Source organism: Styela clava, chromosome 6 (genome assembly GCF_964204865.1).
Source record: "Styela clava chromosome 6, kaStyClav1.hap1.2, whole genome shotgun sequence".
NCBI classification, from domain to species: domain Eukaryota; kingdom Metazoa; phylum Chordata; class Ascidiacea; order Stolidobranchia; family Styelidae; genus Styela; species Styela clava.
Window position 1 is genome coordinate 137,727 of NC_135255.1, and position 18,044 is coordinate 155,770.

General features: G+C 33.9%; 1 protein-coding gene across 4 annotated transcripts in view; it reads right to left on the reverse strand.

Annotated features, from left to right (window-relative positions):
• Positions 1–413: 413 nt before the first annotated feature.
• The window catches only part of LOC120331872 (P-selectin-like), a 35,222-nt gene continuing 17,591 nt past the window's right edge, over positions 414–18,044 (reverse strand). For 2 of the 4 annotated variants that reach the window (XM_039399037.2, XM_039399036.2), the window contains 11 exons: positions 17,144–17,270; positions 16,267–16,376; positions 15,429–15,663; positions 14,733–14,905; positions 10,774–11,002; positions 7,639–7,811; positions 4,403–4,615; positions 3,750–3,855; positions 3,158–3,318; positions 2,333–2,493; positions 414–1,091 (listed from right to left, as the gene is read on the reverse strand). In XM_039399037.2, the coding sequence (XP_039254971.2) occupies positions 900–1,091; positions 2,333–2,493; positions 3,158–3,318; positions 3,750–3,855; positions 4,403–4,615; positions 7,639–7,811; positions 10,774–11,002; positions 14,733–14,905; positions 15,429–15,663; positions 16,267–16,376; positions 17,144–17,270 (1,880 nt within the window). In that variant the 3' untranslated portion in view covers positions 414–899. The remainder of the gene's footprint in view (positions 1,092–2,332; positions 2,494–3,157; positions 3,319–3,749; positions 3,856–4,402; positions 4,616–7,638; positions 7,812–10,773; positions 11,003–14,732; positions 14,906–15,428; positions 15,664–16,266; positions 16,377–17,143; positions 17,271–18,044) is intronic. The other 2 variants (XM_039399039.2, XR_005568027.2) reach the window with 2 other exon arrangements.

The window sequence follows — 18,044 nt, forward strand, 5'->3', positions numbered from 1 at the left end:
TGAGTTATTTTTGATTAATCTGTAGTTTAGCACTTTTTGCTTTCTGATTGTAAATTGTTGGATTAAAATGCCTTGGGTTTACCACCGTAGTCGAGTTTCCAATTACTCAAAATTTGAATACGGCTTCGAGTTGACCAATGACATACTACATATATTTACGTTATGCGAATAATCGTATCCTGGAAATATAGGAATTTGGTCTCTCGCAAATGGAGATACTGTTTTAGTCGTGAATCTTAGCAATGAGATTTCTAGATTTTATATTTCAAACAAAACAAAGTGACATAGCTACCTATCTTGTTCATTCGACTGCCCATGTATAGTGCATTCATCTTAACAAAATTATGGCATTTCTTCGATACAGTCCTCAATATTTTACAATTCAATTTTTTGGGTATACGTTATACGATACGATTTTTAAACATTATGTTCCGCAAACTCTCCATATTATTTTCGAAAAAATGAGAAAAGTGTTTAATGCATGACATTTTTAAAAATTTATTTGATAGAGCAAAATTTTATTCTTTAAGTCAATTTACAAAAAAACACATTTTCATGCGCGTGCTATAACTATGGAACCAACGATAGACTTTCGTTGCAAACAACACGTAAAATCTAAAACGATATATGGATCGAACTCCATTTTTACCAATCTTTAAAACAGCGAGTTTCCAATTTTTTCGAACTACAAAATATTGGAAATCAGCGCGACAAAATTGGAACATTATTGGACATAGTGAGTACCTACTTGGCAGTATTGTTTGAAAAAAAGTACTTAGGTATTTTATATGAATATGTGGTTTCATAAATACTGAAATCAAAAACTATCTATTAGTTGAAATTATTTCGATTTAGAGTCTTCGAATTTCGTGCGTTATGATGATAAACATGCTCAAGTATTAACAAGTAGGAGTACGAATGTCACAATACGTATCATATGTTTTTATTCCTCTTGTGGCAACTTCATAAAAGTTTTCCACGGACTCGCTGTCGACAATTGAGTTTTCTTCACCCCCGGTTATTGCCTCAAATGCTGCCTTGTTTTTTCCTGGGTATGCAGTGTAGAAATCAGTGAATGGCACGATGCGAATCTATGAAAATAGCAATACAAGGTGGGTTTATTTTTTTAAATTGATAAATTTATTGAAGGTGCTCATTTGAATGGGAGTTGTTATATGTTGTGTTGCGTTTATAGCTTCTGTTACTATAATTAAATAAGAGCATTTCAAAAACGATGAAGTAAAGAGTAGGGACTTCCGGTTAGGGGCGTCACATACAATTTAAGCGCATTTATAGGAAAAGAAATTGAAAAATTGTATTGATATAATTTTTATGATGTAATTTTTGAAACAGTATGATAAATATGCGAGGGAAAATAAAAATCAAACCTCATTTATCGAGTCAGTGGGGACATGTGACGATTTAATTTCCTGCTTGTTTACTAACGCTTTTGGATTTAATTGTTACTACAGCTACAAAACGTTTCTATTTTCGTATTCTTCGAAACGTCACTGTATTTTTGGTACCATGAAGTTTTATTACAATCTTGGACTCCTTAATGTTTTACATTCAAGTTATTACCAACAATACTTGCTTATAACAGCATTCTAATAAGTTAAAAATTTCGAGAAAAACAAAATATTATATCGTATTATCACATTACAAATTTTTCAATGCCTACTCCTGTGTTCACCAATAGGCGGCCATTTTACGAACTTTGGTATGTTAACATTTTCAACAATGGTAAACACACGAATATACCATTACTCCATGAAAATAGCATTGAAAAAACACACTAAATTCTTCTGACTTTATTTAAAACATATGATTCATATTTCTCACCCAAGCTTTCTCAACTAGTTTGGTGATTTTTGCTACCGATTTGAATAATAGATGATTATTTTGAATAAAAAGCTCAATCAACTCGTGTTTTCTCGGCTGAGTTAAATACAAAATATGGCATCATATCGTTACAAAATCATGCGTACGCGTCCAATACCGTATGCATTGGTTTCAGAAGAAAATTAAACATGTATGTATTTCATCACGTATAGTAAGTAACGGACCCGCTATAAGTTTTCTAATCGTACGCCGAGATTTTTACCTAGCACCAAGGCACCTAGCCCATATGAAACGTCTGCTTTGAAGACGTCCAAAGTTAAAATGCTATTTTCGATACAAATGTTCAACAAAATAAACTGTTAGCACAAGTGAGTTTAATGACACGCCATTCGTCTGATTCACCAATATTCAATAAACAGCACAAATCAGAAGTAAAAAAAAACAAATTAAACCAAAAATTTTTACGCCGTTTCAAAAAATATTTTCTTACATGTCCTCTCTTGTCTCTTATTCGTTTGGATTCAGTGAGTGCTAGTTTACTGTCTACCGGTTGTTTATTGGACAGGATAACTATCAAAGGAACACTTCCCACTTCCAAGTTACCAATTAACACATCGTTTACAAATTGAAGAGCTTTTCCAGTATTTGAATCTAAAAAAGATTACAAAATATCACTTTTTGTATTGCAAATCATTAATATATTAATTATCGATAAATTTCATTGAACGATTGTCTCTTCGAGCTACCATATTTTACTCACGCAAGTATTAGTAATACGTTCTGAAAATATCAAATCGCTGAATATGCTAACAATATGTTTTTTTTCAATGTAGCCTTTTATTAACTTTTTTACTGATTTAAAGTATAATTTAGTTCTTACATTATTAAATATCATCGTAAAATGACAGCTGTCAAACGGCGCTTGATATTTTCTTGTTGTTTATTTGGTCGAGATAACTGATTACTTTGAATTTTGAAATATTTTGAGTAAAATTTGCGAACATTAAACGGCATTTGTTACCTGGCCATTTCATATGACACAAAGAATGCAAAAATTCGACCTTTTGTGCAGAGTCAAGTGTAAAATACGCGGTTTCAATGACAATGTACCACAACTAGCAGATTGGAATATACTAAAAATGTTCTAGTTTTTCGCAGTAGGGATACAAGGCTCGTTAAATATCATGATATTTTTGTATATCTCTGAATATATAACGGAATTCATTTTAAATACTGCTCCAGAAATGTCAATTTTTAATCGGTATACTTGTTAGGATTTAAAAATATCTCTATTAAACAAGATAGTTTGTTTTACCTCCACGGCCAGCAAATGGTATACTATCCACCAAATCATCCAGTATTTGATAGTTATCAAAATTAATGTTAGAGGCTTTGACCATACTTCGATTATCTACGGACGTAGCATATGGTACTACAATAAAGTTTAGTTCAAGTTTATAGTTCTCTGCAAGATACCTAAGAATAAAAACATTTTTGAAACGGAGAAAAAGATAAATTTACGTAATATCAAATGCCATGCATCGATGATGTATTGTAATTTTTATATTCAGAATGAAAAAAGATAACTGGCAGGATTCTAGGTTTTTATCAGACAACTCATTAAAAAACAATACACCAATATCAATTGAACCTCTTGTCGAGGGAAATTTTACCGGTAGTGAATAACCGGTAGTTTTGTGCTCTTCGTTCTGTATTTAATATGATATTCGATTTTATTCATTTTTCATTATTCGTGCAAACTGGGTTATTATATCTAAGTAGACTATCTGGATTACACATTTCAATTATGTAGTAATTTGTGGAACAACCACGTTATATATTTAATCACAGTATTGCGCGAAAAAAACATATTTTTTACTTCAAAACGCAAAATATAAAATACTCACAAGGCAAAATCTGCATTGAATGTTTTAGAAACTTCCCACAACTCGTAATCCACGTAGGAAGAATCCATCAATACAATAATGTCAAGTCTTCGAGTAGATAAGCATACTGGAAAGTATAATTGTAGTTTTGTAGGACATGAATTCTAATTTCGCTTTGACAATATGTTACTTCAATCAGCAGTAAAACTACTGTTTGAATATACTGCCTCTTATATTTCTTGATTATTATGAAATATATGATATATAAGAATAAATATTTATTGCCGATGTGAACAAGCACGTTTTGTTTATGAACTCGATTCCTCAAAATAAATTCATATCCAGTTGAGCAACATGAAACACAAAAAAAATCTAATCATAATGCATGAAATGCAATTGGCCGTCAACAACCGAAGCGCAGTTTGGTGGTGTTAATTTGTTTAAGTTTTGTTTATGTTTATTGCTGAGAGATATTTTTGTATAATCAGCATATATAAATGTTTTACTATAGTTCGGTAACAATATTACCTGTTACACGTTTAAAATTGCTACTTTGTGTTGAAAGTTTAAAATGTAAAAAGTCTCGATGAATAAAAACAAATATGTTATTTCATTTCTTTTTCATTGGGTTTATGAAGTACTGTTGACCAATACACAAATAACATGATGCTAACCATCGCAGCACAATTTTCCTATCCATATTCCTCCGCCACATTGGATTTTAGAGAATTCGCCGATGGGTGTAACGAATGAACCCGCACAAAATAATCTGCATGCACTTCCTTCCAACCAATGAGTCCCGTTGGTTGATGACATTGGTTCGCACCTGACTTCACCATTAGCGACAGAATTATAATTCAAGCAGGTAGAGGCGCCGAATTCAGACCCTGTAACGTGGAGTTATATTTTGTTAAAATAACAAATTTTATGCTATTTGCTGAAATGACTGTTTATTTTTTTATGTTATATTGCTGTTGATTCTAGTAAAATTAAAGTATAGTGGAATTGAAGTAAAAATGATTATTTTAGGTAATTCAAAAGTTTTTCTTACGGTTCAGTTATTTGAGAATTCTAGTGAACACTAGAGTTGTACAGATAACACTGTTTTGCCGATACCAATCTGAGACCAACGAATAAACGCCGATACCGACATGCGAGGATTTCAAAAAGCCGATAATATCTAATAATCGCCTTAAATGTAGGGGACAGACGGCATGAAATAGACATCTGTGACAGCTTGGAAAACGATAATTTTAGGTAAATCTAAAACATGGGGACAGAACATAAGAAAGTTAGGTTTGTGACTTGTATGTAATAAATACGCGTCACGAGACTCATTATCTTTTTAAACTAATACATTATGTTTTATGGGCAAGATTTTGTGCCAGTATAATGTCATATTGTGTATTTTATACATTGGAAAATCCACTATCCAAATCCATTCACAACGATTTGTATGTTACTTTGTACGCATGCAAAGATGGTTAAAGTCAGATGTCCCGAGACAAAAATATTCCAACCACAATTAGAAAACAGATCGCATAGTTATATAAACAATCGCGCTATGAGAATTAGGTATGTTAATTAAAAGATCAAAAAACATTGCATATCTATTTAACCGATAGGGCAGGGGTTCTCAAACTTTTGGTGTTGCGGAGCCCTTGAAAGGTTGAATATTACTCGCGGAGCCCCAAAATAAATGATAAAATTGTTACTTTCAGATTAATATTCTTGAGCAAGTTAAAAGTACTTTACTTTTTTTAAATGCTTGAACCTTTTTAATAGGGTTAACACAAGCCATAAATAAATCCAAATTTTATACTGAAGTGTAAATTTGACACTTGACGAACATATTAATAAATTAGGGGTCGAATCTGTTCTCTTTTGACATTTTTGGAAGACTTGAAAGGCCGCTAATAACGTGCGCGATTTCATTTTGTTACAACCGCCGATTTTTTTCGTCAGCATGGCGTGTTTTAAAATCTTTACGTCGGTGTTTATTCTCCTTAAATCAAAAATTTCCCTCGGCATATACATGTATTGTTACACAATGAAGACGTTAATTGCTCTTTTGTTCTCGTGGGGAATTATGAGTTCAATGTGAAAAACATGTTACCATATTATAGTCATCGCCGACGAAATGCTAAAAATAAGAATTAATAAAGAGATAAATCCTACAACTCAAATTTTTTGATTGAAAAACGGCATTCTAAAATATTAAAACTGAAACTTAAAATGGAAAATCACACGTTTGGTTTCAGCAGACTCACCTCAGATTGAAAACGCTTTTATGGACATTGTAAATCACAAAATTTGGTGTTATGTTAGGTTTTCGTCGTGGTAACGGCGAAATCGAAAAACAGTCAATTGTGCGCGCGATGTACCTTTTTTCCCATTTTGAAACTGCCGACGGAGACGCACGCAATCAATTGTGCGTGCGATCCGCGATTTACCTTTTTTTCATTCTGAAACTACCGACGGAGTCGAATGCAATAAAATAAATTTCAATTGTTCGTATTTTGCCCAGACATTAGTAACATTAGTAATTTTTTAGATGGTGATATCCTGCTTAAAAATAAGCTCAAGTGCGAAAGAACAAATCAAGTTTGACAAATCCCAAGATCGCAAAAATACGATTCCAGCTTTATTCTAGTTGGTAGTTCATCACATATTTTGTGTTATTATAGAATAGTATTCTTTCATTTTAGTAATCCTGATAGTAATCTCGAATCAAACGTGAGTAACGATGAGCACAATTACAATATAACGTTGAGACACGTTGAATGCTCCCATCGGTCATTGATTGAATGTTTTAGCAACAGAACTCTCGTTATCCGGTTTTTCAATCGCGAAGAATGTTGCGCGGGAATTTCCGATTCCAAATTTGAACCACCTCCTTCTTAAGAATCCTGGCTGCGCTCCTGCTTATAAATAATGTCATTTTTTAATTCCGCCTCTTTACCATATTTCGAGGCTATATTGTTGTCAGATTTTATCAAAGCTGTTATTGCTTCTTTGAAAAGTTACAAAATTTTGAGTCAGTATTTTGAAGAGTAATCGAATACCTCGCGGAGCCTAAAAATATTATTGATATTGATATTATTGATATTGATGGGTATTTGTCTTTAATCAATACAATACATGAACACACTAAACAATTAAAATATATTGTTTCGAAATATTCGTAAAAGTCAAGCAGGTCCCGTGATAACTACAATATAGCACCATTCATAACTGTTCTTGACATGTCTCGACTATGTATGTCCATCTCTGAGAACAAAAAATATATTTAAACGATGTAGTTTGCAGTAGAGTCATGATTTGATTTACGTAATTGATTCCTACCTAAATTTCATACGTTCTAAGGTTGTTGATGGAATGGGCTTCTTTATCTTTATTTTTATTGTATGCAAATGCTATCGAACTAGTTTTCCAATGCCTATACTAAAAAAGTCTGTAATTGAACTTCCCGGTGGAATGAATCTTTGCTTCCGATTCCGATCCTCCTAATACAATCGTTTAACACAACGATATTTTAAATTTATTCTGCTATGGAATGAACGAAAGACATCACTACTCTGGTGTACCGCACACCTCATATTGTAGACGAATACGACATATCGCAAAGGAATATGACATATCGAAGAGTAAAACCACACAACGCATAGGAATACCACATATCATACAAATGTTTATACGAATTTGTTCGAAATAGGTCACATCAAAGTGTTTCGACACAAGCATCATACTCAAGCTGTTTATGTCATTTTGAGGAGAAAGAGTCTTAATCGCGTTATCTATTTTTCACATGTTAAAATATCAACAAATCTGAAATAAAATAAAATAAGTTTGGCAATAAATGGTGTTGTATTTGAGGTGGATATTTTGGTTTTAATAGCATAACACTCACCACCTACACATTGTGGTTCCTTGACGCTCCACATCCCTTGTCCTGGTATTGAGCTTTTCACACATGTTACGGATCGACTGTCAGTTAACCGATAAGTTGGATTGCATGTGTAGATGCATTCTGACCCATACATAACGTCACGAGTGCAGATTCGATTTCCATTTTTAAATGATCTAAAACATAAGCATAATACCAATAACTGTCTGTAGCCATAACGACATAGACATGCATAATTCATCATAAACATTGCGGTGTATTTGTGAACCTGGGAAGAATAATCCCGGGATTTGGGTGTACGATAACACCATCGTTGTCATTACACAATCGAAACTGGTTCTTCAAATTGTTCATTATTTTGTGATCAAAGTATCAGTAGAGTACTTTATGCTATCATACTAACTTTCACTAGTAGACTTTAATAGACTAAAGTGTTGGTTCGACTTATACGAGATCAGAGGCCACATTCACAAAGCTTCGTTACCGTTTAACGTGTTAGTTAAACACCGACTTTCTCGTGAAAAGCAAAAATGATATTCACAGAGCTTCGTAAATATTCGAGAGAAATTATTCGCGAGAAATTTTTTGGCGCCAAATGAGACGTCTCGTAAAGTGCCTACTTCTCACATTTTACTCACAATCGGTATTCGCCAAAGTTCTCAAACGCGCTGAAGAGCTCGCTAGCTAACGAGGACAATCTACGCCTCGTTACCAGTTTGGATTGCTCTTAGCAGTGATTCAAGTTAAAATAGGCTCGTTGAGACGTTAGCATACTTTGTAATAATTGGCATAGTATCAAAAGGTTGCCGCATTTACAGATTAAACTAGGTTTGAGATTCAGTGATTGTTCAGTTGTTGAAGTCATTTTTTGTTTATTCTAGAATTGGCCTACAGTATTATAAACACAGAAGAAAAGCCCCAACAATCTCTCCATGTCGTATCCGAAAAAAAATCCGCTAGATGCAACTGAGGGGACTATATATAATAGAGGACTATAGACTCAATTAAAAATTAAAAATATGGAATCACAATAAGCTCTGGCAACTCACTAATTTTATTGTCTATTACACAAGTAGTTCACAATATGTAACTTCAGCATTTATTCCCTGTAACCTATGGATTACGCAACTGCTATATGAACAAAATTTCAAAACTAAGGCTGCAAAAGGTGAAGCAGAGAAAGCCGATAGGTTACCGTGAAACACGCTCGACCCGTTGGCGGCGACAACTGATACGGCTGAGTGATCAGTCAGTGCATTTTGTTCAACGGCGACCGTGTGTCAAGTGCGTACGAGGTCTTTGGTGAATCGCATTTAACGAGATTTTGCTATCATGATTCTGAGAAACACAGTTACGTGATCGTAAACCCGGCTTTTTACGAAGTTTAGTGAATGGCGCCCCAGGGACACAGATAATATTTCAACAAGGGCACGGTGATTCAAAATTGGAAATCCCCACGCAACACTTTCTGGAAGAGTCGCCGCAATGGTATAGATTAGTGGTTCCAATTGCCGGTCCGCAGACTGATCCCGTTACGCGAAGCGTTTTATTCGTTCCGCGAGAAGATTAGTTGCTCTGTTGTTTTTTCTGCCGGCGCAACCGCTTTGCTGAAACCGAAATAGCTAAGCTGAGTGGCTCAAAGCGATTTCACTTCCATCGTTAAATTGCTTGTTCGATATGTGTGGTATTAATTGACCCGCCGACGTTTTGGCGCCGAGTAATCACACGATTCGCTTTTCTGATTCTAATTCGTCGCGAAAGCACTCTGATAATGACAATTGTCAAAAACTGAAAAATTTAAACACGTGTTTATCGTAATTGGACAACAAAATGAATAACTCTCAAAACAAAAATACCAAGCGTGTTGCATTCGCATTTCTTTCTGCACAATACACCAAGTATTGAAAAACTTTCGAACATATATGAATAACTATTGTTTCAAAATTTATGATATCATTGAATGCAGATTGAGTTTCACGTTTGAACTGAACAAATATTGTTTAATTAATTACATTTTCATGCTTTGTGTTAGTTCAATATTGTGTTGCCGGACCGCAAAGTCATTTTATTTCATGTATAGGTAAGAAGGTTGCGAACCACTGGCATAGATTTCAATTGCAATTTGCATAATTTAAAAATTACATTGACTAAAGTAGCAGTTTTCAACTTTTTTGTTCTTGTGGAGCCAAATTATCAGGTAAAAAAATCACTACGCGCTTACACGAAAAAAAAGATCAATAATCTTATGATCGTTAACGTGTACTTTATGTCTTTTAGTTTTTGAAAGTGCAGGCCTAAAGAATAAAGGCAAAAGGTCAATTCTTCTTCCTCATCCCTGCCTGATATTCCTTTGAAATAGTAAAAAAAAATAATCATGTTCGCTAAACTGGTAAAATACAATATGTAAAATATTCAATCACATAAATGTTATGTTTAACACCTTTCTTTTAATTTTCGAAGCGCAAACCCAGTGCGCACCAGTGCGACGCGGCGCCAGCCTCCTGTCGGGAGCGCTGGTCTCCATTTTTTATCTGTCGCCGGCTTCTAAAACAAAATTATAGTGATTTTTAAGTTTGTTTCATTCTTAGTATTCACGCCTTTATTTTCAGTTAAAAATTTGAATTGAGGATTCACTTTTTTTTCCTTATTTTGTTTTCGATCCTTTAATTATCGTATCGTCGTCAATGATCGCACACTAACACGTTTTTCTATAACTGGACGCACAGTTCCAGCGAGAAAATAAAACCAATTATCGGGGAAATACCAGTTCGGGGGACGACCCCGAACCCAACCAGGCTGCATTGCCGTATCAAAATTAGAAAGCGACTTTTAAGAAATAGTTAGTATCCTCTTTTTAGCTTTTGTCATGCCAAATGCCACTTGCAATTTTTCCTGAATAATTTTTGTTGACTCTTTGTGGCCTAGATACTAAAGCATGTTCATGGAAAATCAAGTATGTCGTTTTTGTAATGGTTCAGAAAATATGTCACGAACTTGTCCGATAACTATAAAAAAGAGATAAAACTGTTGAGAATATTTGTAAGATTAAATTTAGTAGCTTACTTAATTTAAAACGACCATTGCAAGTGAAAAATTTTTAGGTTTTTTTTGTCAAGAATTAACAAAATTCAATCTTACTGGAGCAATGGAGGACACATAATTGGTCGACACACCGGAGGTTTATTGGACCATCCGATTCCTCTAACACAGGTCAACAATGCGATGCCACTTTCAACAACGCCGGCATCTTCTGATGACGTCATAATCTCGCCTTCTTCACATGAGTAAGTACAAATGCTTCCTTCATTATTTCTGTCAGTACATTCCTTATTTTCAGACTCAAAATTTATTGAGTCACATTGGTACACTGAAATAGAATAAAATTTAATATGTTTATAAATGCGATTTTTGGTTTTTATACGACAAACTCAACCCATATCTATCAAACATTACCATATTTCATTAGACGCAATAAACAAACAGCACCTAAATAATTTTCCTCTTTTGCACACAATCAAGAAGTAGTTACTCTTTTATCACTAGATATAAAAAAATTAGGCGATGTATGTCTTTGGAAATTGTGCGTAAAAAAGACATGGAGTACCAAGGCTAAGTAATACTCGAGGTAAAAGTTTACGCAGCGGTAAGTGGTTATTTAATTCCGCAATTCGTTGTAAGCTTTTGAAAACCTGAGCAGCGATGTATTGCGACCTAGACATCTCTAGTGGCATCTGAAAGCAAACATTCTTTCCAACAGAATAAAAAAAATTTTCGAAGCATCAAATAATCTAAGCCTCAATGTACTTGTTGAACTCAATACTCAACTGAACTCTCAGAACTGAAATAAAACGGTCTTGTCAATCAATCGTTATATTTATCTTGATACAGCTACAATTTCAAAGTCCGACGAAATCCTAGACGAATCATCTAAGTTTCGTCTAGAATAGATAGTTTAACCCTTTTCAAAGATTTCATTTGGAAGGAATAACCGAAATGATTTGAAATACTTCAATGAAAGATGAATTGAAGAACACTCATATATTAGTGCGTGGGAACTAGAAGTAGTTTTAAGACAAGATCACAACAATCTTGCTAGTACTTATAGTTACTATTCATCACCCAACTATCACTTAAAAAGCGCACAAATTGTTTTACATGTAGATAAACGTGTAAACGTGGTAATCGTTTTGTTCTTTAAATTACCGGACCACGGTAATTTTTAAGTTTTGTGTACGGACCTTTGGTGAAAATAGTTGAGTAGCCCTTCTCTAGATCAGTGATTTTCAACCGGTGTTCCGCGGAACACTGGTGTTTTGTGAAAGACATTCAGGTGTTCCCTGCGTCAAATTGTTATTATAATTATTTTCTGAATGACATATTTATGATAGCAAAAGCTAGGTAGAAACGGAGTACGCATCCGGTTTATGAGTCTGTTGCTTGAATATAAGAACCCACAGCGCGAACTCTAAATTCTATGAATCTTGCTTTGAGGTTTAATGACATCGTAACAGATATTTATATAACCATAATGATTGGTAAGTAGTGTCAACGATGTTCATAACACATAACACATCCTTTATTTCCGCTGGTCCTGAGCGACTTTTCATACCCCTTTTTTAATATGACATAACTAGTTAATCAAACGTGCGAGAAACTACCCGATATTTTGTAGGAAAGCTTATGTACGTCGCTTTATACTAAAACTTGCCCAAATTACGTAGCTCAAATACATCCTACCGTATGCCGATAAGAAAAGAGAAATTCCAAACATACTTAAGAAAAAAGTTTTTTCATAATTAGCGCTGTGGTGAACACGTGCTGGATAAAAGAGAAGAAGAGTACTTTTTTGGAGGAGCTTTACGTCGCCTCCCAAACAAGACAAGACTGAGCTTCTGAAGTGAAACGGTATTCGTTTTGTCGAATAGTATTTGATCACTTGTTTACGCGAGCTGTCTGGTACCCTTGTTTGTTATGCGCGGGAAACGGCTACTCGCTTGTTCAAAATACTTCTAATTCAAGTATTGACAAATTCCTTGTATATTTCTAAGCCTTGAAATACTTCCACAAATAAAATTTACCTTGTAGTAAAATAGAAAGTATACGAAAAAAAAACATAATGCGTTCACCGTGATTACGAACACTCGGATAAAGCATTGATCATAGTTGATTTCCCAAAATGATTTCAGATAGTGCGGAAATACTTCACAACATAAACGTAAAATAACATAATATTACCATGGTATGACCAAGTATGACAGGTGTCCCATTACATTGGCTATCGAAAAAACAAGATTGATAGATGAATATTTGAAAAAAAAAGTTAAATTAAAATACTTGTTCTCATCGAAGCATGCTCAGGTATCGCATTACAATGTCGCTTTTATTTCTAGCTATACTTCCCGTTGGTATTTTAGCATTTTGTGTCCTGATTTTATAAACTTACATTTGTGCTTCTGCTCATTGCGGCTATCAATTTCAATTTGTTATGTATTTATCCAATACCTCGAGTAAAAAGCTAGTGGAAGTTTTAATATTTCCTTTCTATGCTTCTATGCAAATTGATCTTGATTATTATAAGTTAATCTGATATTTCATGTCCGAAAATCTGAAATATTTATTTGGAGTTTCGCAAGCAATTTATGATATCAAAATTGTTCCACTGAACAAAAAAGGTTGAAAATCACTGATCTAGGTCAGCGGTGTCCAACCTGCGAATTTTTTTCTGCTGATTCCTAAGCTTATGATAAAACCCGCAACTTTTCCCGACTAACCTGAGTGTAGCTCAGATAAAAACCATTCTTGTGTATCGTACAATTGTGATGTGATATTATGTCAATTTGATTCAAAACAAGCACTTTATTTAAAATGTCCATGTGTTCAAACCACATTCCGATGCAAGAGGCTGCGGAACTTAGATGCACAACCATGGATTCGAGGTACTAATTGCTGAGGGGTAGAATATTTAAATAAACTTCGTTGTTGAAGATAAGTTTCTTTGTGAGTATTTTTTTTTATCAAAATTGAAAATTGTCAATCGGAGCAAGCTTAAGAACGATTAACTTTTTTCAGTATCAAAGATGTCAGTTGATATTAAAAAGTTGAGAAGTGACATTCAAAAACAGGTCCACCGCTATCCGGAGAAATGATATATATTATTACTGCTTGTAATCATTCATTCATTCCTCGTATTTGTCATATTTCTCAAAAATAAAACTGTAATTCATAGTGTGTGACATGTCATTAAATATACGACCAGTGGCAAAACTGAAGCATAACTTACGGCTCAGATGGCATTTGGGTTGAATATGACTGCTCTAAATCCAAACCCAACGAGATATATTTATGTGAATATCGGTGATTGTCGTAAGCATCTGGCCGACTATTACATGTAAAGCGTCTGAATTTATTTTTGCTTTACGTGGCAAAAATTATTGGTTGCTCGCCCAAAATACTTTTCTCAGCAAATAAACATAAATTCGTTGTATATTTTTAAACTTTCACAAAAACAAACGCGTTTTGCCATCTGGATGGTAAAAAAAAGATAGGCGCAAGAATAAACTGGTTGCAAAAACGCTTGGATCAAGCATGAATCACGGTTAGAAATCCAAACATTTTGAATGTTATTGTTAATTACGTTTTGGTGCAGACAACTATGAAATACTTTTGACACCAAAAAGCATGTAAATAAAACATTAGTGCCACATCATGACCCTGTAAAAATGTGACTACATCATATAAGCCTTATATTATAAGGTATGCTGAAAAACATCTGAGCGACAAACCCTGTGAAAAACTTGGTTACAAGATCAACGTAAAATAACGTTTGAAAAAAACATTACCAAATGTATTTCAATAAAAGATACCACAGTCCACAATTTTGCTCTTAATGAAACAAAAGAATTAATTGTAACTAAATGGAGTATTTTGGCTAGTATTTTGATAATGAAATACGTTTTCAAAAGGATAAATAGCTTTTTAAATATCTAAATGGCACACTGTGTAGTAAAAAAGACTGTTGTATTCAGACTAACAAATAAAATATGTAAATATTTTCAACATTTCCTAACTTTATTCAATATTTTACTACATTTTTATACCTGTCACACATTGAGGTTCAGCATTACTCCACTCGCCTTTCTTAGTAATTGTACTTTGTTCACAAGTAATTGAGTTCGGCGCAGATAAACGATATCCTTGGACACAAGTGTAACTGCATTCAGATAGGAACTTATCACCTTGGGTGCAAGTTCGCCCGCCGTTGCTGAATGTCCTTTGAAAAATTATCTGATCTTATTTGGTGCAATCTATCAATTTGGCCATGTGTTATATCTAATTTGGGTTCTTTACTCAAAAAACTTTAGAAATACTAAAATCTTTTTATATACAAGGTTTTGCTTCGCATGGTATAAGTCAGCATATCATATATACTTACTGTCCAATAAGAAACAAAAGGTTTCGATCATTTTACAAGATGAGCCCCCAGATCTCATTCAAACTCTCGGAGTCTCGACTGTAAGTATATATGCCTCAATAGTTCTGGCAGGAATTTTATCACAAAACGCATGCAACTTTTCGGCCGCCACACGGCACTTGTGTCGCTTTTTATCATGATTTACATCAGAACTTCAATAATGTTTTGCATTTTAATGTTGATATAAAAAAATATGTGATTATCGAAAATTCTTCAAAAAAAAAAATAAAGAAATCATTTTTCACGAGAACTCCTGTAACAATTAGTTTTGCTAAGCAGATTTCATAGAGGTGCTTGTCAATAAATGAAAATTGCATCTCACCGGTTTAGTCTTGGACAAGCGATCGGCCGACATACCGGTGGAATTCCAGACCATCCGGACTCAAGGTTACAAGTTATTATTGCCACGCCGCTATAGATAACATTAGATGGATCATCGTTTGACGTCATGTAATTTCCCTCATCACAGAAATATGTGCAAACACTACCAATGTTGTTTCCATCAGTACAAGTTTTATTCATTGCTGCGAATTCCCCAGGTTCTCCACAGCTACGCCCTAGTATAATTTGACACTACAAGTAATTTTCAAAATGCGAAATCTCATCACCCACGTGAAGTTGTGAGCCTACTTTTTGCTGGGGGTTGGAATTGAGCGTTGCAAAAACATTAAAGTCACAGCATCAGAACTTCTAAGTGTAGTTTATGAACTAATAATTTTTTTTTATTGCGTCAAAGTATATCATGTTGCTATATTTGTATTAATTTAAAATGACGTGTAATCATTTTATTACCGGTCTGATACGACTATGTCCAAATATTCAAAAAATATTGTTTCTTATTTCCTATGTATTCTTTTTGTTTACAGCTGGATGGATTGCTTTTGACAGTCGTTAGCAACAACTATCATGTCGATATTCATAGCAAATATTGAGATGGTTGCATCTCACCCTATTTATAGCATGTTACATTGCGTTGAAATATGATAGTATTCCTTCTTGCCTTCAAAAACTATTAGGCGAAAAGATAGGAATATTCTGACATTGAATAAATGTTCATAATCAAAAACAAAAGAATTCTGCAATTAATTTAAAATATTCTGTTCCGATTTGTTAGCTTGTGAGCAAGACAAATCTAACTAGGGTTGTTTGTCAATACTTACGAACACAAACTGGAAATTCTTTTGTCCACCGTCCATAAATATTTTTTATTGGTTCTCCACAAGTTATTTCATCAAAACCATAAACTTCAAAGTCAGCTGCACAGGTAAACCTAAAATATGTACAATTTTTTAAAACTTGGATCCAATGAAATAAATTATACCAGGCCCATAAGTAGTTAAAAACGTTCTACATGGCTTGTGGGGATTCTGTTTACACCCCGCTTGGGGTTTATAATAACTATTTTCTGTCGACTTCGCTTTTCGTTATGAATTTACAGTTTTTTTCCCACGGGTTTAAGTTGCTCTGCTTTCTATTTTAACCTTTCGAAAACCTGCAGTGTGTTACATAGCGCCCTATTTTCCACAAACCTATTGTAACGGGTTTCATTATAAAGAATCAAACCAGCAAGAGGGCCAACAAGAGGGTGTCTATCGCCCTCGCTAATACACTTGCAATCAATGGTAGATATCACGTAATCTGCGATGAAACGAAAAGTTGTAGCATTCAGTGGTAAATTTCATGAAATTAGCCGTAAATTGAATGGGATATTATATAAAGCAATGCTGCTATAAAAACATTGTTAGATATGTCAGTTCTAGAACTATGCATAAATTATGCAATATCAATCAATTAACTCTTTCACAATAAGGATCACAGCCTTCATAAGTCCATTTTCAGTACACCACTTGCTTTGATTAAAACAGTAAAAATTTGATTTGAACAATATATCTTTCGCAACAAGAAAACACACCTATATTGTATAAATATGATTTCTGGATTATAATTTTTATATATATTTATCACATGACTTCCTGGTCGATTATAAAAAAATGTTTAATGCAAAATTTTACGCCTATTTTAGTTGACAATTCTAACCTGCAATAACTTCCCAAATTGTTTCCATTAGAACATTCCATTTTCAAAATTTCATCCTCACTTTCAGGGAAACGACATATAACTTTGACACATTCTGGAACGGAATTTGACCATGTGCCAAGATGACCTGATAATGGCATGCCGATAAGAAAAGTTCATTCAATTGGTGATATGAGTATGTATATTATATAGTATATTTCAGTGATGACGAACCTGTTTTATTGAATGATGGGTCAAACATTAATTTTTTATCATATGAAAAAAATAATATTCATATTTAAGATATTTACTCAATGTCTGCATTAATGAGAAATTTATGGTTGCCTATTTTCGTCAAGTCTTATAATTTTCAGTTAGGCTTGTGTGAATTTGAACTTTACACAAGCAGCACTTTTATCAGTACTGAAGCGATATTATGAAATTCACGTGCCAAAGCTTATGCATATGAATTATCAAAAAACGTGCAAAAATCTCAGATAGTTTTTATTTTTTGAAAACTCCGAGGTAATTATATTTTTCAATCCGATTGAAATCATTACAATCCTGCTTCATTGTTGTTTCAGATTTCTGTAGTCGTTAATGCAAATTCAAATTTTGGTATTCAAACGTCATTGTACGCTAGAAACGAACAAAAGTTAGCACCCCAAAACCATTTTCTTCCCCCTACGACGCATGTAACTCCGAAAAAGTCGCAGTAACAAGAACCCGCGTTTTTTTGTGTCCGTTGATTTGTGGAGAAGCAATGCCAATAATACAACTAGAGCTGCGTGCAGCTTTAACAGGCTTCCCGCGTAAAAAAAACTGAAGACGCGTTTTGCTCACTGGAGCTTGAAAACGTGGTCAGTCATGCATAAAATTTGCAATTTATGATTGGGGACTTATTATCTGCATGTGATGTAAA